This window comes from Chelonoidis abingdonii, chromosome 21 (assembly GCF_003597395.2).
Source record: "Chelonoidis abingdonii isolate Lonesome George chromosome 21, CheloAbing_2.0, whole genome shotgun sequence".
Classification (NCBI taxonomy): Eukaryota; Metazoa; Chordata; order Testudines; family Testudinidae; genus Chelonoidis; species Chelonoidis abingdonii.
In genome coordinates, this window is record NC_133789.1 from 2,819,057 (window position 1) to 2,838,264 (window position 19,208).

General features: G+C 62.0%; 2 protein-coding genes across 3 annotated transcripts in view; both read left to right on the forward strand.

Annotated features, from left to right (window-relative positions):
* LOC116829861 (uncharacterized) overlaps positions 1-9,943 on the forward strand; it is a 10,269-nt gene extending 326 nt beyond the window's left edge. The window contains exons 2-15 of the mRNA XM_075059806.1: positions 1,875-2,066; positions 3,546-3,635; positions 4,181-4,243; positions 4,619-4,687; positions 5,266-5,445; positions 5,910-6,266; positions 6,605-6,724; positions 7,029-7,082; positions 7,824-7,850; positions 8,209-8,313; positions 8,669-8,713; positions 9,072-9,152; positions 9,241-9,282; positions 9,770-9,943. Coding sequence (XP_074915907.1) covers positions 1,875-2,066; positions 3,546-3,635; positions 4,181-4,243; positions 4,619-4,687; positions 5,266-5,445; positions 5,910-6,266; positions 6,605-6,724; positions 7,029-7,082; positions 7,824-7,850; positions 8,209-8,313; positions 8,669-8,713; positions 9,072-9,152; positions 9,241-9,282; positions 9,770-9,856 — 1,512 coding nt within the window. The 3' untranslated portion in view covers positions 9,857-9,943. The remainder of the gene's footprint in view (positions 1-1,874; positions 2,067-3,545; positions 3,636-4,180; positions 4,244-4,618; positions 4,688-5,265; positions 5,446-5,909; positions 6,267-6,604; positions 6,725-7,028; positions 7,083-7,823; positions 7,851-8,208; positions 8,314-8,668; positions 8,714-9,071; positions 9,153-9,240; positions 9,283-9,769) is intronic.
* An 835-nt stretch (positions 9,944-10,778) lies between these two features.
* On the forward strand, positions 10,779-16,434 carry LOC142045803 (collagen alpha-1(XV) chain-like). 2 transcript variants are annotated; one of them, XM_075059625.1, is made up of 7 exons: positions 10,779-10,841; positions 11,427-11,561; positions 12,052-12,114; positions 13,243-13,311; positions 13,838-14,032; positions 14,517-14,638; positions 15,325-16,434. In XM_075059625.1, exons 2-7 carry the CDS (start codon positions 11,460-11,462, stop codon positions 15,515-15,517), a joined length of 744 nt encoding a protein of 247 aa, XP_074915726.1. In that variant the 5' UTR covers positions 10,779-10,841; positions 11,427-11,459; the 3' UTR covers positions 15,518-16,434. The 2 variants fall into 2 exon arrangements, 1 of the variants encoding a protein (XP_074915726.1); XR_012654674.1 differs by lacking the exon at positions 10,779-10,841 and having other exon boundaries at positions 11,218-11,561; positions 15,325-16,171; positions 16,241-16,434.
* Positions 16,435-19,208: the final 2,774 nt, after the last annotated feature.

Sequence of the window (19,208 nt, forward strand, 5' to 3'; positions counted from 1 at the left end):
GAAGCAAAAGCTCAGGCTTTCTGTTGGCATCCTGCCCCAGCTGCCCACCACCTTTGCCCGCTAAACCCTGTGGGCGAGCCCCCCCGGTGACGCATGCCTTGCCTCATATGTGGAGAACGATCAGCTGGCGGGGACCGACAGCCACGATCTGCACCCACAGCCACTGGCTCGATGCAGGTGTGCCCCGGCGTTATGGGGGTACCTGCTAGGTCAAGCAGCTTGAGTGTGCAGCCAGAGCTGTCGGGTCTCAGTGGCTCTCCATTGGGACCCATCCAGACCAGCAGAGTGGTCTCACCAGCATGACCGCTTTCCAACCGACATGAGAGACCCGCCGCTACGCTCCAGAAGCTGACCGCCTCACAATGTCCAATCAACAGGGAACACTGAGGCTTCAATGAGAAGCCAGGAAGGAGAGTTGTCGCGAGTACGAGAGTCATGTGCACGAAGGCTACGACAAAGCTAACGCGCGCCCTAAGAGTCCTGGCTGTCTCTAGCTGCATCCCCTGCCTTTACTGCGAACCAGCGCGCACTCAAGCTTCCCATCTCACCGATCTCCTTCAGCGCCACACGAGCTGCTGGGACGGTGGGGCTTGGGTTCCGTCCTAGACTAGTGGACTGATCGCGAAACGCGAGCCCCCGTCCCACGGACTTGATTTACATTTTATTGGATATTTGTGCGCGGTAGGTGTTTGGAGATAGACTGGCAGACAAGTGAATGGGATGGGGGGGGCACGGACTGTGACGAGCACTTCCCTTCCACCACATTCCGAGGGAGGTATCATTAAGGCGATCCTATCCTTCCACCCTCCCTCGGCGTGATTTTCAGGATAGTCGAGTCGGCGAGCTGGCCGGTGGTCGTGGTGGCGGTTGCCTGGAGGTGGTAGTGAGGTGGTTTGTCAGACGGCTTGGGTAGCAGCTGCAGGGCAAGGAACGCAGACTTGAGGGGCGCCAGTCACTCCCGTGCTTGGGGGAGCCGAATGCCCCAGCAGCGAGGACACACACGGCAGCGGAGGAGGCGGGCGCCTCTGGGGCAGGTCCCTCATGGCGACTAATGTCTGTCTGGCAGAGATCTGCTCTGGGCACTCATGCCTGTGGCTACTGTGGCCCCTGCGTGACTGTCCGGTCTGCCCTTCCGCAATTAGGAATGAGTCCTTCCCGCGCCTCACGCAAGCCGGGCGCCGTCCCATGAGGGCTAAACCTGTGATGGAGATTTGGCGGGTGCCCCTTGGGCATGTTTATTACACACCTAATGTCCTCCTGCCCCAGCTCCGACACACGCCCCAGCTTGGCGCGGCATCGTCTCCCTGGTAGTTTGGTGCTGGGCGGATCGAGGACCTGGCTGGTGAGCTCCGGCCTTCCCCTCCTGCCAGCTCCTGCCAGGTGTGGGGGCTGGCTGCCCTCACTGAGGGTCAGTCGCCCTGACCCCAACCTCATGTTGCAAAGAGGCTGCCTGGGGATACGGGGGTGCAGTCGGGGCACAAGTGAGCGTGGGGAAGAGCCGGTCCCCACCCACCCATGCAGGGGCAGCACGGCAAGGGACTGGGCAGTAAACCCCCAGGCAGGGGTGATAAAGAGCTGGGGAAATGAATGATTCTTCGTCACAGGGGCATGGCAGAGCTCGGGGTGGGGGAGGCAAGAGCTGTGGATAGTGCGGGGGGACATGGTGGGCAGAGCTCGGGGGTGGAAGCCAGGAATACTTTGCAGAGGAGGGGCCCAGGCCATCAGTTGCTAGGATACAGAGTGCCAGGCATTAGGTGCACTGGCCCTTTGCTCTGCCAGATACTTAAGAACTGCCTAGGGGACACTGAGGCACCAACACAGTGTTCAGAGCAAACATTAGGAACAGTCCCAGTTCGTCACACCCTGCTGCCCAGGGGCCTGGCACAGGCACAGCTCCCAGCCCGCCTGCCTTGGCTCTTTCAGACGGGGACGCTGGCGACACAGAGCCGACGCAGAAAATCCTGCTGAGCAAACCCCCCCTGGGGCCGGCCACCCAGAGCCAGGTGCTGGTGCTCAAGCATGCTGCGGGGGGTGGGACGCAGGCCCCCCTGGAAACACGAGACCAGGTGCGTTGGGGGAGGTAGCGAGTGGGGGGCGGCCATGGGGGGAGAGTGACTGTGTGTGCGGCCAACATCACACTGATAAGTGTACGTCGGGGGCTGAGCGGCTAGTGGATGGGTGGGGGTGAATTGGGGGATGGAGAGGATGGGGTGGGGGTGTGCATGGCAGGGACGGGTGAGGGGTCCGTGGGGGGATGGGGAGGATGGGTTGGGGTGCATGGGGGGATACCCAGCCTCAGCCACACCCCAATACCCTGATACTCAGCCGCCCGGCCGCCCCCTGATACCTGGCCACGCCCCCGATACCCATAAACACCCTGACACTCAGCCGCACTCTGATACCTAGCCCCCCCCATTACCCCACAGACTGGGGCCAGTCTTCCAGTTAATCAGTTTCCTCTGCTTGTGTCCTTCCCCCTTATCTCAGGGCCCTGTGGGCCAGACACAACAGCCACAGCTCAGCCCTTGCCCGGTGAAAAGGTTTTTTGCTGCTGTTTTTCTGGCTTTAGGACTGGATCTGCTAAGACACCCCCCCACCCCCTCCTGACACCAAGCCCCCGCCAGCCTCTGCATGGGTCCCTCCCTCGCTTAGAAGGGAGGCCCCCAGCCCAGCCCCAAGAGCTGGGGTGGGTGGGCTCAGGGGCTCTGTGGATTCTGCACATCACTCCCCCTGCCCAGAGAGCCCCCACGTGCAGCTCCCCCGAATTCAGCCCTGATGCCTCAGGGATGGGTGGCTGAAGGGGCCTCAGAAAGCTGCTGCTGCAGCACCCTCAGGGGCAGGCAAACAGGGCGTGGAGATGGCAGAGAGCCTGGGGACAGGTGCCTCACTGCCCCTAGAGCCGCCTGGTTCTCAGGCTATTTATCAGTGTGGCCACATGTACCAGGACCTGGACCCTGCCACATGCGGGGCTGGGTGGCCAGAATCCAGAGCCCACCGTGCATGGGGCTGGGGGGGCCAGAACCCAGAGCCCACTGCATGCAGGGCCAGAACCCAGAGCCCACCACATGCAGGGCCAGGGGGCCAGAACCCAGAGCCCACCACGCATGGGGCCAAGTGGCCCGAACCCAGAAGAGTTTTTTTAGCATGTAGCCAGGCCACAGCTTTGTACTAACTGAGGTTCCTTAGGCCCCCAGGTTGGCACTAGGACTCCAGAGGGAGTAGACAGGGCAGCTGTACCTCCACCCAGACAGCAAGGGGCCCATGGGTGCCTAGAGGCCCTTGGCCCAGCCAGCCTCAGTGGGAGGAGAGAGCACTTTTGGGTGAGGATGCAAGCAGGAGGGAGGGGAGAGCAAAGCAGGATGGGTAAGCGCATGCAAATCAGGCAGCCAAGCCCCTCCCTGCCTGCGGCTGGGGGCAATGATAAGGGGCCAGATGGCTGCCCCAGGGGGCAAGAGGAGTCACCCCTGGGCTGTCCAGGGGCTGAGGAGCTGACACAGCAATGGGGCCAGGACTGATTTTGCCACCCGTGGCCCCGTTTCTCCTAGACGCCTCCAGCCCCTGCCGCCCGTGCCCGCCCCTCCCCTGGGCTCTTTGAGGGGAGCGCGGAGGAGGAAGAGGAGTTCCTGCAGATCAAGGTAAGGGGGTGGGGGGATCTACTGCCCCACTCTCTCTAGTTGCTGATGGTGTGGGCCTGACCTGAGCTGGATGGACACACAGTCGCTCCCTCTCCATCCTCCCCACCACCCGCCTGCCCCGCACTGCCCTGCACCCCTCCAGCCTGTCCCGCCCTAGGAACGGGCCCTTTCCAGCCAGGCAGTGCCGCCTCCGGCCCTGGGGCCTCTTCCTGCACGCTTCTAGGCAGCCACGGCTCTGAGCCTGCCAGGGCCACTGCCAACATGAGAGAGCCTGGGGGGCCTCCACAACCGGGGTGGGATCCCCCCGCAGAGGCAGGCAGCAGATGGAGACATTTCGGTGAGGTGACTCCAGCTGACCTCTGCCACTGCCCCGCTGGGGCGGCTGCTCTGGCTGGATGGGAGCAAAGGGAGGGTGCCAGCCCAGCTGAGATTCTCAGCCCGCTCCATCGGGCGGGCACTTCTGCCAGCAATGCCCCCTGGCATTTAGATTCAAGGGGGGGCGTGGCAATGGGGCTGATGCTCCATCTTTCTCTGATTTCTCACAGGCAACTACAAAGGGTCCGACGCCAGCAGTGCCCACCCCCCGGCCAGCTGCCACCCTTCCGCAGGTGAGTGGTGGAAAAGGCCGTTCCTGGCACAGCCTGCCCTGGGCTGAGCAGTGAGCACCAGCCGCTCATGCAGGAGGAGGAGCGTCCATGCCAACCCTCCCCTTAACTGTCCCTCGACTGCTCCGAAGCTACCCATGCCAGCAGCGGCCAGAGTCCCGCCAGGATGGACCCCGGTCGTGCATGGGTACCAGGCCTCCTGCAGAGAGGGAAGCCGCTGCGGCTGTGCCAGCAGAACAAAGGAGTTTCCAGTCCAGCCCTCTCACCACCCCAGATCTCCCTTGCTGTGCCCTGTGACCACCTGAAGCCCAGCGGGGATGGGGCTGGCACTGCACCCGGTCAGTGCCCGCAGCAATCAAGGCTGTTTCTGTCTCCTAGGTGACTGGTAACCTCTCGCAGTGCATCTGCCCAGCCGTCCCCGGCCCCCCTGGGCCCCCTGGCCCAAAGGTAGGAAGGAAGGGAGCGATGGGGGGCTCTGTCCTGGGGCTCAGGGATGGGCCCCCCATGCATTTGGGGTGCCTAGCCCCTCGAGAGCTTGGTTTTGAAGGGTGATGGGTTTTCGGAGGCTCCCTGGGGCTGCACACGCTCTTCCCCCTCCCCTGATTCAGGCCATGGCTTTTCATGGAGGTGTTCGCTTACAAAGCACCCCATTCCATCGCTAGCCGGAGCGCACCGAGCACCACAGGGTGGGCGGGGGGGCGGGACAACGCCCTGCCCGCACAGGCCATCAGCCAGGCCTGAACCCGGCGCCACTGGGGGTGTGAGCAGCTCCCGCCAAGTCAGCCACCGCCTGGCCGCTAGCGGGGACAAACCCACGCCAGACTGCACCCGCTCCTGCCCCACTCTCTGGGACCAGCAGAGGATCGGGACCCCCTCGAGCGCTGGCGGTTCCCGAGTGGGTTCAAACATGGACCGACCCAGTTCCCAGCGGGGCAGAGGGTGGGGGCAGGGGAGCTAGAAGGGCAACTCACTGACCAGTTCCCCCAGGGGCTCAGCCCATCCATGGCATATCTTCACCCCAACAGGGAGAAAAAGGAGAGCGGGGGCCCCCGGGGGAAATTGGCCTGCCGGGATTCTCTGGGGAGCGAGGCCAGGCGGGGAGCCCAGGGCAGCCTGGCCCCCAGGGGCCGCCGGGTCTCCCTGGGCCTCCGGGCGTGCCGGGGCTGGCAACTGGCGCTGAAGGGCTGGACGAATCTGAGAACGAGGTGAGGGCAGGATGGGGTGCTGGGGTTTCAGCCTGCTTGGGGAGCGAGAGGGAGAGCAGAGACCACATGGGAGGGGAGAGCTGGGGGGCGTCCGGCTGGATCAGGGCCAAGTTATCCTTAATCTGCCTACAAAATCCCGGCAGGGGCTGCAGTGGGATGGGGGGGGCGTGTGGGGGATGGGTCAGCGGGAACAGGGCAGGGGCAGTGGGAGTGGAGCAAGGCAGGAACTGCAGGGGCAGGACAGGGGCAGTGGGGGTGGAGCAGGGCAGGGCTGCGGGGGCAGGACAGGGGCAGTGGGGGTGGAGCAGGGCGGGGCAGCAAGGGCAGGGCCGTGGGGCAGAGCCATGGGGCCAGTGTGGAAGAGGAGGGGGCTGCAATGGGGGCAGAGCGGGTGCAATGGGCGATGGATGGGGAGGCTGGCACCACAGAAGTGGCTCTGCTGTATCTCTTCTCTCTCCTGCCAGCTGACAAAACAGCTGCTCATGCCTGGTGTGGCAGGGCCGCCTGGACCCCAGGGTTTGCCCGGCTACCAAGGGCCTCCAGGCCCCCAAGGCTACCCCGGGCATGAAGGCATCCAAGGCCCCCCTGGACCGCCAGGCCGTGAAGGGCAGCAAGGACCTCCTGGCCCTCCAGGGCCACTTGGGGCCCCAGGGCCACCAGGCTTCCAAGGCCCCCCAGGGCCCGACGGCCCCCTCGGGCTTCCGGGACTCTCAGGGCCTCCAGGAGCTCCAGGGCGTGATGGGCCCCCCGGCCCCGCAGGGCCTGTGTCGCCACCAGGAAACCCGGGGCCTGCCGGGGAGCCAGGATACCCTGGGCCCAAGGTAACGAGCCGATCGGGCCGAGGTGGGCACAGGGCCATACCCAAGGCAGCATGAGAGGGCCTGGCTGAAGGGAGCAGGCGCCAAGCTGGTGCTGCTCACACCAACATGACAGCGGCTTGTCCCTGGAGAGGAGAGTGTGGTCAGGACTCCAGGGTTCTGCTCCCAGCTCCATCACTGCAAGTAGTCATTGCCCTGCTCCGTGCCTCAGTTTCCCCAGCTGTGGGGCGGGTTTAATGCCAGGCCCCACCCTAGGCACTGTTTGCAGAGCATTGGGTCCCCCAGACGGGCCGGGGTCGTGTGTTCTTGGCTCTTTCACCCCCTGCGCTGTGTCCCTGCAGGGCGAGATGGGTGATCTTGGCCAGCCCGGCCCTCCAGGCAGCCCTGGCTTGATGGGAGAGAAGGGCTCCCCAGGCCCGCCCGGGCCCATGGGGCCACCAGGACCACCTGGGGAGAACAGGGTGAGTGGCGCGAACTCGGTCGCATCTCGCCTGCCTGCCAGTGCCCGGAGCTCCCAGACACCCATGGGAGCATTGCTGTTGTGCCAGGCTGTGGGGGGTCCTTGGACTTCAGGGGGCACAAGGGTTGCAGTGGGGGGGTCACATGCTGGCAGCTGTGGGGGGATCCAGGGCGGGAATGTTTCACGGGGCCTTTGTGCGGGTCTAAAAGGCGACCTCAGGTGTGTGGGGTGGGTCCAGCCCCCCGTGCCGTCACGCTGGGCGAGTGCCCAGACAGCCCCTCACAGCTGTGTTCTTCTCACTGCAGTGTGACCCACACTCTTCAGGGCACCCCAGATGGCCTGGCCCGCCGGGCCCAAAGGTGAGTACTGGCCGACAAGGGAGAGCGCCCCCTACTGAGCCCCCTGCAGCACAGCGGCCCCAAGCTCTGCACCGGGCCACTAATCCCCCTCCCTGCAGCCTCGGCAAGCCGAACAGGTAACCTCCCCACCCTCCCAGCTGGCTCTGCTGAGCCTCCCCACATGGGCTCTGGAACACAGAGGAAAGTCCGAAAGTCCATCTTCAGCACTGCAGCACTTGGCTCCCCCACTCCCACCTGCGCCCCGCCCCGGGCGCTCCCCTCCCCTGCCACAGGGAGGCCTCTCCCCTGCCCCACAGCTCCACCCTGGGCAGGAGATTTCTAAGGCATAAGACGCATGTTTGGTTGAATCCGGGACAGTCCGGTGTGCAAAGTTGGGCAGAGATCACCCTACCCCACTGCCCCCTGTTCTGTTCCTGGCCCACTGGTACAACCCCCCGGGCAGCTTTCCTTCCTCCGCTTTTAGCCCTTCACTGGAGCTCCCGTCCGCTGTGACCGAGAGACATGCGGGCTGTCAAATACTCCCCTCTGGTCTGGGCACTGGGGTCAGGGCTCCTGGCTCCGGATCCACCGCCAGCGCTGCTGTGTGACCCCAGGCAAGCCACTGCAGTGCTCTGTGCCTCAGTTTCCCTATGTGTATGAGAGGATGGCTCCCACTTCCCAGGGCACTGGGGCTGGGCAAGTGGGGACTGTGAATCCCTAGGAGAGCCAGGGCTCTGATGGGACCGTCTCCGTTTTGTACAGGGTGAAAAGGGAGACCCTGGTGAGCAGGTGAGTAGCCATGGAAACACGGCAGGGAGCCGGCTGTGCCACAGCATGGCCCTGGCAGCACTGGGGCTGGCATAGTGCAGGCAGCCATTGGGAAAGGTTGCCCAGGGTGCCTCCACCCGATGCCATTCCATCCCTCTGCCAACACCCCTCAGTCCGGACCCGCTGCAGGACAGGGCACAGACTGCCACGGACGGGCCAAATCCACTGCGGGGTTGGATGGGGGCCAGAGACCGGCCAACTCATTTCCCTTGTGAATTACGCCCCATTTCCAGAGTCCCAGTGCCCCAGCCAGCCCCCCACACGCCTGGCCCCAGAGGAGATCACAGACCCTCTCTCTTTTTCTGTGTTGGCTCACCAGGGATGCCGTAGCTGTCCCGGGGAGGCTGGGTTCCTGCCAGGCCACCCTTCCTTCCCCGGCTCCAGGGGCCCGTACGGATCCTGGGTGCCACTGACATACCAAGAGGTTTGTCTGAAGTCGTTTGCATGTTCGGGGGGGGGGGGGGGGGCTGTCAGTGCCATGAGCCAGGGGCATGGGGACTGTCTGTGGGCTGGGAAGGAGCCTCTCACCCGCCTTTGCCGCACACCAGCTGGAGCCGACCCAGCGCCTCTGCCTGGCCCATCGCCCCCACAAGGCAAGGGGCATGGCCTGGGCACGCCCAGTGAGCACCACCCTTCCTGCGAGCCCGAGGCCAGGGGAGACAGGCGGCCGAGCTGGGGTGCAAATGCAATGAGCGTCGCTATAGATCTGGGCCCCATCCCCTGACCTGCACCCAACCCGTCCACAGGAGACTCCCCCTGTTCTCTCTCTCCCTCTCCAGAACGGCAAGGTAGAGACGGAGATTTATGGTGCAATCCTCCCTCACGTGAGTTGTGGCCTGGGTCTTGTCTGCACAGCCCGAGGGGGCCATGGGCCGGGACAGGCCCAGACCTTTCCTGCACTCCAGGGCCCAGGGAGGGGTTCCTGGGGGCTCGGAGATCCTAGACCGGGAAGAAAGCGGGGCACCGAGTGGAGGAATCCAGCTGGCTGGGGAGGAGAATGAGGCAGGGCCGTAGGAGAGTGCGCAGTGAGCAGTGCAGGGGAGGCTCTGGGGAAAAGCCCAGGGGCGGGAGGGCAGAGAGATGATAGGCAGGCTCTGGTCCGGCAGCACCCTCCTCCCCAGGACACGCAGCACCAGCCCACTAACAGATCCACTGCCAATTCTGTGCTGATCTTTATTTCAGGGTCTCCCTGGCCACCCTGGAGCACCAGGCCCCCCCGGTCCCCCGGGGGCCCCCGGAGCACCAGGCGTCCTCTACCTCAATGTAAGGATCCCGGCCGATGGTCGGGCGTGCGTTTGCGCCAGTGCTCGGTTACTAGACTCAATGCAAACCAGCCTGTCTTTGATTTCAGAGGGTTTATCCCGTCCACCCCAGGCCGTTCTGCAAACAGCCGGTAAGACATGGGCCTCCTGGGCCCCCTGCCAGCCTCCCCTGCTGCTCACAGCCAGACTCAGGGCAGCAGTGAGATCGTGGAGGGACTAGGTAGCCCCAAATCTTTGAGGCTGCTGAGCTCCTGCCTAGGGAGCCCGGAGCAGAGGGCAGGGCAGGTTCCTGGGGCAGACCCTTCCCTGACCCCGCCCGGCCTGTGCTGTCTTGCGGCTCACGCCTCAGGTGCTGTTTGGATCTGCCGCTTGTCTCCCCGTAAGCCCAGGGCCCGTTCAGACAAGCATACAAATCACCATCCGTCCCTCCTCAGGCCAGAAATAGCCCCCTAGGACAGCCCTCGCACTTCCCCCGGGGGGGATGAGCTCGGGTTGCTATGGCTAGACTGGAGGAATGGCTTCTGCCCCAGCCCCTCTCCCACTTGTCATCCCAGCTGCCCTGTGCCATCAGAGACAGGCCCTCACGCTGATAGATCCACATGCACTTGTTTTTTCCAGGTGACCCACAATGCGGCTGGGCTCTCAGGTAGGGACATGGCTCTCAGCATTTCAGGTGGACATGGACCAGATTTCAGGCCCCGTTAGGAGAGATATGGGCCCTCCTTGGCCTCCCCACACCTGTCCCGTGCTCCCCGGGCTGCTGACTCCCAGGGCACATGGGCAGCACCTTCCAGTAGCCCACTGCAGAATATTTCCAGGGGAAGGTCTGTAGCTCTCTGAGCTGCCCCTGGGCTGCCCCAAAGCCCTCCTGGAGTCAGTGGGTGTCTTTCCGCTGGCTCCCGTGAGCTCTGCCTCGGCGATGGTGCTGCCCCCATGGCCCCACGAGACAGATGGGCTCACAAGCCAGGCCTTATACTGGTCTCACTGAGCCCAGGGGAGGCACCTCTCCTTGCCCGGCTGGGACCCTGTGGCCAGCTAGGAGTAGATGTTAATGAGCGTTCTCTGTCCTCTCCCCCCGATCTCGAGAGGTCTCCCTGTCCTTGTGACGGGCACTGTGTGAGGACCTCCCCTCTGGCTGAGTGCCTGCAGCTGGGCGGGCCTGGGGGCCAATGGCTTCCTCGTGCTGCATGCCCATCATCTGCTTCAGGGCAGCCTTGGGGTTTGCTTTGGATTGAAAAATATCTGGGAAACAGGGAGACCCAACAAGTTCCCTGCCCCACCCCTGCCAAGGACGAGCCGGGAAGCGGCACCTTCCTTGAGTTCTTAGCATGCCGCTCTCCTGTGAGAACCTTGGTGGCCATACCCTGCTGTTACTGCTCAGGGCAGCAGGGCTCCAGCTCGGCTTCTCTGCCCAGTGGAGACAAGGGATCCTTTACTCCTTAGCCCCGGAGGCCCTCTGGAATGGGGCTAGAGCAGCTCTCAGACGGAAAGGCTCCCTCTCCATGCACACCAGCCAAGATCCTGCCAGGAGGAACCACGGGGTGGGTAGCGGGGCACAGGGTCTGCTCTCTCTGGCTGGCCAGAGCTCTGCCGAACCCACCTGTGCAGCAGGAACCTTACATGTCTCTGCTGCTCTCTAGATGCTGAGTCATCTCAAAAGGACGTGCCTGACCCCCCAGCTGACACCAGGGTGTGTATTGGATTTTGGCGTCTTGTAGCATCCCTTGTCTTCCTTCCTGGCAGCAGCTTTCCATGCCCTGAGCAGCCGGGGGCGGGGGCGGCAGAAAGCTAGGACTGGCCAGCGCAATGAAGAGACTCGTCCGTAAGGGCACCGCCACCACGTCCCAGGGACATCAGCTGCAGCAAACTGCCTCAATACACCCCTCCAACCACGTGGCAAGCATGTTGGCCACCCACACCCAGGCATCATGGGGCTTCAAATGCATCCACTCCCCAGCGTCCAGCACCATTGGTGGGAGCCGGGCTTTTGGGTTATCTGCATGAGGGAGAAATCACTGGAGACAGCACTGGCCCGAGAACAGGACCCGTCCCAAGTGTCACAACCTGCTGCCACAGCCATTGCTTGTGCTGGGGGCTGCTGTGCTGGACGGATCTAGGACCCTCCCGGTTGTTGCCAGCTTGGGGTGGTGCCAGATTGGGAACGGCCCAGCATGGGCTGCAGCAGCCAGGCCACGGGTGGAATGGCAGGACCACGGCTAAGGGTTTTTCTGCGATCTGGCCACTAACCCATGACTGCTGCTTCTCCTTCCCTCAGCATCACACCTGGGTCTTCAAGTCGAAGGAGCTGATGTTCAAATCCAGTTCATCTGTCCCTGAAGGAAGCCTGGTCTACGTCAGAGATGAGAACAGCGCCTTCATCCGAACCCTGAGAGGCTGGAGCAAGCTCCTGGTACGGGAGCAACAATCTCAGACCCCAGAGTGCCGAGGCTGGGTTTTCTGGGTCGCTAGCAATAGCCAATGCTTGGGGTCCCCATGGCACCTTTCTCATGCAGCCTGTCAGTAGTGAATAGAATTCCTGACATACAGTCCTGGGTCTGAAATGCTCCAGTAGCAGCAATGGCAGCTTAGTGAGCTGTTAAATGTGTTTTCTTTAATACACCTGCTTACAGGGGGGAAACAAGTCAAGCCAAGGGGGAAAGGAGAAAAGATCACCAACTTCTGTAGAATTTATCCACGTTCCGGGGGAAATTCCCCGCAGGCTTCTCTCCTGCCCGGCGCTAGGCTCCCAAAGGAAATGTTCATTTCCAATAAGAATCCAGTGGAAAATGGGGACAGGTTTCCCTAAAAGGAACCATAAGTGAATAACACCACAGGACTAGATCGAGACCTAACACACCCTTCTCTCTCTCTCTCTCTCTTGCTCATGTGATTTTGCTCAGCTGGAAGATTCGGATTCCATATTGGCTGGCGATGACCCCTCTGTGTCCACAGAACATCGTCAGGTGAGGACTCTCTAGTGACTGGTGCATCTGCCCCCCACTGCTGATCTGTGTCACCGGAGAGGCCATGCTCAGAGATCCTGGCCAGCCGCCCTTGTCTTCATCGGGGAGTTTAGCCACCAGCATGTCACGTGGATGTGAACTCTGGGCGTGGACAGGGGGCACATGCAGAAGGCTCACACTAGTGCAATGGCTCTATACTAGGGTTTGCACCAGGGTCGCTGTCTCTGTGTTGAACAGGTCTTGCACACCACGGAGTCGATTCTGCCCCAGCATAGGCAGCTCCAGCTCCATTGACTCCGTGCTGTGATGTCCACATCCAGCTGTATCCTGAGTTCCTCTGACTCCAACCCAAGGCCTGAGCGCTGACAATGCAGAACTGGGACTCTGCCACCAGCTGGCCTGGCCTGGCCAGCTGCTTTGCTTCCCAGCAGAGCCTGCCCAGGTCCCTGCAGGGCACTGAGCGCGAGAAGGGTGTGGACGTGACCCGTGGCTGGGGAAATGACTCCGCACTGCGAGCGTGGCTGGTCCGGAATTCTCACCAGACGAGAAGCGTGACAGCCGTGGGGTGGCCACTCACTGGAGGGGGTCAGGCCAGGAAAGGAAAGCGCCAGGCTGAGGAAGGGCAGCGCACGTGGCCTCTGTACCCCTCCCGCTCCCGAGAAGGGAGCTGTGGGGCCGGAAGGAAGCAAGGAATGGGAGGGCGCCTGCCCTGCCTGGCGCTGGGGCTAAGCGCTCTTGCTCTGGGGATGCAGAAGCTCAGACGCTGCAGCTATGGGAGTGGACCGGTAGCGTCAGAGAGGCCATTTGGGGGCAGGGGAGCAATGGGACACTGAGCTTAGGGCGGGATGGGCCCCTGGGACTTCATCGATTTCCAGGTCGCAAAGGACAACTCTGACTCCCTGGCCATCCCTGCCCGAACCTCCCTCCCTCCATGGAATTCACACTGCCATGGTAGCCTGGACCAGGGCTGTGCTCAGCAGGGTCTGTGTAAAGCCCGTTAGTCAGACCCAGTGTGAGATCCGTGGGGCCGGACCCTTGGCTTCACCAGGCCCGTGAAGTGCTGGGCACGCCCGAGTCTGCTCCGAGCGGGTAACGTCCCTAGAGGCTGATGTGCTGTTTGTTTCCTAGGTCTCAAAGGAAGGGAGCCAAGCAGCCACCGGCATCCTGCCAACTAGCATCACCGTGAGGGTGCCTTCGGTAAGCCGTGGGCTGGCCTTCCCCTTCCCCTGGGACCCTCTGGGTGCTAACGAGGGCTCCCCATCCTGATGCCTAGGTCCCGCCAGCAACGTGGAGGCAGCTTGTGGGGGGCGGGCTGTCACCTCCAGGCTGATCCAAGCTGTGAAGGATCCTCCCCCAGCCCAGCCAGGGGCTGTGATATGGGATGTGCAGGGCAGGAGGCTCCAGGGCAGAGCCCAGCACCTGTCCAGCCAGTGGCCATCAGCACTCTTGCCCACATGCAGTTCCCGTCTCTGGCTCGGGGAACGACGTGTAGCGGTGCTCAGTCCGTCCCAGAGCCTCAGGTTTCAGCTGTGTGATCTCTCAGCGCCACCAGGCCTGCTCCGAGACAGCACCATTAGCACAAGGTTTCATACCATGGGTATCCCATGTGGTTGACAGGCCCCAGTGTGCGCGACACCCTTGGGTGCTGGTACCCTGTTGAAAGACAGACCCGCTAGCGCTCCCCCCACCCCACCTGTCCCTGTTCCCCCCTCTGCTTTCTCAGCTCCGCCTGGTCGCGCTGAACTTCCCACTGCCCGGCGATATGAACGGGCTCAGCGGCGCGGACCTGCAGTGCCACAGGCAGTCGCAGGAGGCCCAGCTCTCCAGCACCTTCCGGGCCTTCCTGTCATCGCCCACGCAGAACCTGGTCTCCATCGTGAGGAGGACAGACAGAGCTCTGCCCATCGTCAATCTGAAGGTGAGTAACAGTCTGATTGCAGCAGCGTCGTTAGGGTGGGCCGACTGCAGCTGCTGGGTCCATTTACCACGCCCAGCGCTGGTGCCTTGGAGCCTCCAGGAAAATGGTTAAAAATGTTCTCAGAGACTCCCAGAAGCTAAAACCCACTAGGCCTTTCCCCCTCAGCAGGACCATGCCCTACGGCCTATTCTCCTGGGCACCATTCAGTTCCGGTGTCCACCGAGAGCCCTCCACAGCCAGAGCATCTCACTGAGCCTGGCCCCTCAGCCTCAATGGACCCCTGGCCACTCAGAGCACCCTGGGCCTTCCAGCTTGTTTGCAATAGAGACCCATGCGTGGAAGTCCCCGTGAATCCACCTGAACCTGGTCTGGTTCCGATCTGGCCAGCCCCTGGCCCGCGAGCCTGTCTTGCTGCCTGGCTGGCCCGGTACAAGATGAAACCTCTGTGATCGCTCGTGCTCAGTCAGCCTGATTCCAATGGCAGGGCCAGCGGCTGGCGAAGAGTTGGAACTCCCTGTTCGGAGGTGATGGTGCCGCCCGCTTCAACGCGCTGCGTTTTCCCATCTACACCTTCGACGGCCGGAACGTGCTGACGGATCCCAGCTGGTGAGCGCGAGGACGGGAGAGCGTAGCAGCATGCGAGCGAACTCTCCACCTGCCCGGAGCACAGCGGGGCAGTCACTGGGGCAGTCGCTGTGGGGAGACCTTGGTGGGGAGGGGACAATGCAAAGAAATCATTCCTAAGGGACCTTAATTGCCTGACGAGCCCCCCCTTTGCCCTCCCCTGCTGCAGGCTCCGCCCCTAGAGAGAGCCCTGTAGCAAAGGACCTGGGAGTGAAAGGGTTTAAACCAACACCAACACCCCCCCAGTAAGTTTCACTTCCAGGGGCCCTGCACCGGTATGTTGGTTGGTTATCTATGACGCTGTTGCATGGGCCGGGACTCTGTTCCTGGGGCCTGAAGTGCCTGGGAACCAGTCAGAAGGGAAGATGTTGTTGCAATCGCCTGCCCCCTCCCCAGTAACCTCTGGCGGCGGGGGAGGCTGGGTCTGGCTTCTCGGCTGGGAGGGACGCTGCCTGCAGTCTAAGCAGCTCGAGGGTTAACCCCAAGGCTGAACTTTTCAAAAGCAGCTACTGATTTGGGGGCCCTGGCTGGAGCCACGCGCCTGGGGCCGGGTGTGCCAAGCTCCCCTTGACTTCCCCGGAGGGTGGGCACCCAGCACCTCTGAAAATCAGGCCCTGCGTGGCTTTCTGCTGGCCCCCACTGATCCCAGCCTGGCACTGTCTCCTCAGGGCTCACAAGGCGATCTGGCATGGCTCCAGCCCGCGTGGGCACCGAACCCCGAAGGAGGACTGCCAAGGGTGGCGGGCCAGCCTAGCCGAGGGCTTTGCCTCTCCCCTGACCGAGGGGAGGCTCCTGGCTGAGCAGCGCCGCGACTGCTCCAACTCCCTGGTCGTCCTGTGTGTGGAGATCAGCTTCCTGTAGCTGCACATGTGGTGATGCGAGCCACCGTGGGGCAGCTGGCGAGGGCCGTGGGCTGGTGATCCCACCAGGAGAGCCGACGGTCACCTGCCGGCCCTGGGGCTGCTCTCGGCTCTGGGGTTATTTCACCGTTATCCCCTGTAGTGGAGCCAGCTTTGTACCCATAGCCAGAGGGGTCTATCCTTGACCAGGATGGGGATCCATGTGTGCAGAATAGAGACCAATGGAAAGGCTACTGGGATGCCTCCCAAACTCAGAGCCATGCCACCGCCGAGCCATGTCTCCAGGGCGTTGGATCTAGTTAGTTAGCGCTAACCATGGGGCCTCCCCAGGAGAGGGGGCCATTCCCCCAAACCAGTGCCCCATTGAGGTCCCAGGCATGCACCGCAGTGAGCACTGGGGTGCAGATGAGACCTAGGTTTCGGGGCCAGTGTTCTCTGCACTGATGCCGTTGTGCAGCTCCACCAGGGACTCTCCAGAAGCTAAAAGCTCTTCTCCGGTCACCAAGTAGATGGGGAAACCTGCCAGAAGTGGTAGCTGTGCTTCCATGCCCCCTCATTCTGCCTCTGTCAACTCGCAGCTGCTCCCCACTCCTCCCTCTGCCATCTTGGGCTTGGGTTCCCAACGGGTAAATGCCCCCCACCCTCCAGGCCCAAGGTTCTGTCCCTAGCTCTGGCTTTTTCCAGCCGTTGTTCCCGAAGCAATCAGTGGAGAGGTAGGGGGAAGGTGGGGACAGTGCTGGGGTTTTCTGGGGGTATATAGATGCAGCCTGGTAATATCTACCTTTCGGCCGAGTAGCGTCATGGCGATGGTCGGGCGCTACCAGCTCCAGAGAGAGGGGTGTCGTTCGAGCCTCTCGGGCCTGTGAGCTTTGAAAACAGCTGTGTGCTTTAGCTGGCAATAAACATGTTCCACGTTTTGGGTTTGGGCTGGTATTTAAGCTCTGAGCATTTGGGTTCTACCAGCGCCTAGCGCTCCCAGGCAGCGTGCAGACAGAACCAAGGGCTGGCTGCTGCCCCAAAGGGCTGGTATATAGGGGGCAGGGGCAACCATTGGAGCCAGGTTTTCTCTTGCCGGGCACTCTGTGCTGCAGCTGGCAGCCAGCCTGGCTAGACAGACTTGCTCGAGCTCATGTTAAAAATAGCAACAGGGACGTCCAGCTCGGCCTGGAGCGTGGGCCCCGAAGTCCAGGGAGTGGGGTGAACGCGAGAGCCCAAGCCTCACATTGCACCAGAACAGCCACGCTGCTCTTTGTAGCTTGGTCCCCCCAGCACAAGCCAGTCTGCATGCCCTGGAAGACACGGACCCAGTCGCGTGTGCATGTACCCAGCAGCGCCTATGGGGTGGGTTTTCAGACGTGCTCCGCATCCAGTCACCTCCTGCTGAGCCACCTGCGCCCACAGTTCCAGGACTGCTCGACACGTGGGCCAACTGCAACCTTGGCGAAGGCCAGAGTCTGCTTCTGAGTGCTGCGCTCTTGCAAATCTGGTCCATGAGGAGAGAGCTCAGGTGGCTCCAACAGTCAGCCGGGAGGCTGAGCTAACAGACCCAGGAGCCTTCCACACGTCTAGCTTTGCAATGATTTCCTCACAGTGGCAGGCCCCTGTGACAAAGTGGGGCTGTTCTTAATGTTTCCTCTGAATACTGTGTGGGGGCCTCAGTTTCTGGCCGACCCTCTGTCTGCTGGCAACTAATGGCCAGGCCCTTCCCCCCTGCAAGGGGATGCTAAAGGTGTGGGAGAACAAAGAGGTCTGGTGACCTCCTGGCCCGGGAAAGGAACTCAGCAGAGAGGAGGGGCTGGAGGGGGGCTCAGTTTGGGGCTAGCTGGGGACGGGAAGTGAGGGCAGACAGGGTTGTCTGGCATGCTGGGCCCCAGAATGGACCCGGCTGAGGGGTCCGGTTCTCTGTACCTACAAGCTCTGTTTTAGACTGTGTTCCTGTCAGCTAATAAACCTCTGTTTTACTGGCTGGCTGAGAGTCACGTCTGACTGTGCAGTGGGGGTGCAGGACCCTCTGGCTTCCCCAGGACCCCACCTGGGTGGACTCGCTGTGGGAAGTGCACTGAGGGGCACATGCTGAATGCTCCAAGGTCAGACCCAGGAGGTGAAGCCGTGTGAGCTTCTTGCCCTGAAGACAGTCTGCTCCGAGGGAGAGGAGGCTCCCCAAAGTCCTGCCTGGCTTTGTGGGGAGCAGTTCCAGAGCATCGCCCGGGGACTCGCTGATAGCCCCTGGCTCAGGCTGGTTTTTCAAGCCAGGATTTCTCTTCTGCTAGAGATTTGCCACCCACAGGCTCATTTGTCCCTTCACTCAGGCTGGGAGTTTGTTCTCTGGCCCCAGTCAGGCTTTCGTGTTATGACCCCAATAAGCTGAAGCAAGGCTTTGTGGTCTGTGCACTGAGCTGGGATGGGCCGTGGGCTCTTCAGAAGTACCCTCACGTCATGGCTGCGTGGTTGGCGGGCTCAGACAAGGGATGCAGGAGCATGAAGAGCGAGCGACCTCTCCGGCCCCTGGGAGGAGTCCCTGCGGGCCCAGGCTGAGGTGCTCCGGCAGGGGGCAGTGAGTGGAGTATGCACAGCTGCTGCCCAGGATGTGTCCCTTCTGGGGACAATTGGAGGACATGATGCTGCTCCTTTGACAGGCAGCATAATGCAGCTTAGACTCTCTGGAATGAACAGGCTTTGCAGAAGTGCCACAAACCTCCTAGGCTGCGTGAAGCAAAGGATTGGCCCTGCACAGCCCCAGAGGGCAGCCGCCGGCTCCTTGTAAGCAGTTAACTGCCCTGCTCTTGCTGTGGCATTGCCTTAAGCAGCCTTCCAGGCAGAGCAGCGGCCAGTACAGTCCTCTGCTGATCCCAACCAGCAACACTCCAGGAAGGCGGGAAGCCAGGAAAATAGGCTGTCGGCAGAGGCAGAAATGACTATGAAAGTCACAGACTCGGGAAGGTTAAAGGGACACCATGCTGGGGGAAGGAGTGTCATAATGCTTTACAATAACGGCTTCTTCCCGCTCATTTTATATAATATCCTATAATCTGGTGGTTCTCAATTTATTGTGTTACCTGGGCCGCAGGGGCCGGGTGGCAGGACAGTGGTAGCTCTCGTCCACCCACCTGCCCCGGACCCCCGCCGTGTGGAGCTGCCTGCCCCGGACCTCTGCCATTCAGGGCCAGGTGGCTGCCCCGAAGCTTGCAGCGCTGGGTGGCAGCCCCAGATCTTGCCGGGTCAGTTGGCAACCCTGGGGCTTGCAAGGCCAGCCGGTAGCCCCAGACCCCCAATCCCAACCCCACCATGCTGGGCGGCAGGGCAATCCAGATCCCACCATGCTGGGCAGCAGGAACCCGAACCTCACCACACGGGGCAGCCTTTAGAACACAGCTGAGCCGGGCTGCAGCTATGTGCTAATTAGGCCACCTGCGGCCTGAGGCTTGAGAACCGCTGCTATAACCAATCAAATGTCAATCTGCAATTAATTTATCTGGCTGATCTTTTCTCTTCCCTGTGCACACATTGCTTTGGCACTGCAGGGTCATTTGAGAGCGGGGGCAGGGGGCAGCTCAGACTGGTTTGGTCCCGTACGGGTGTTTCTGAGCACAGCCTTTATTTTTAAAGGGTGTGGGGGGGAAACACTGCCCATGTAGCAGTGACCCCTTCACAAGGGAAATTAAATTGCAAAGCCTGCCCAGGCTCCTGCTTTG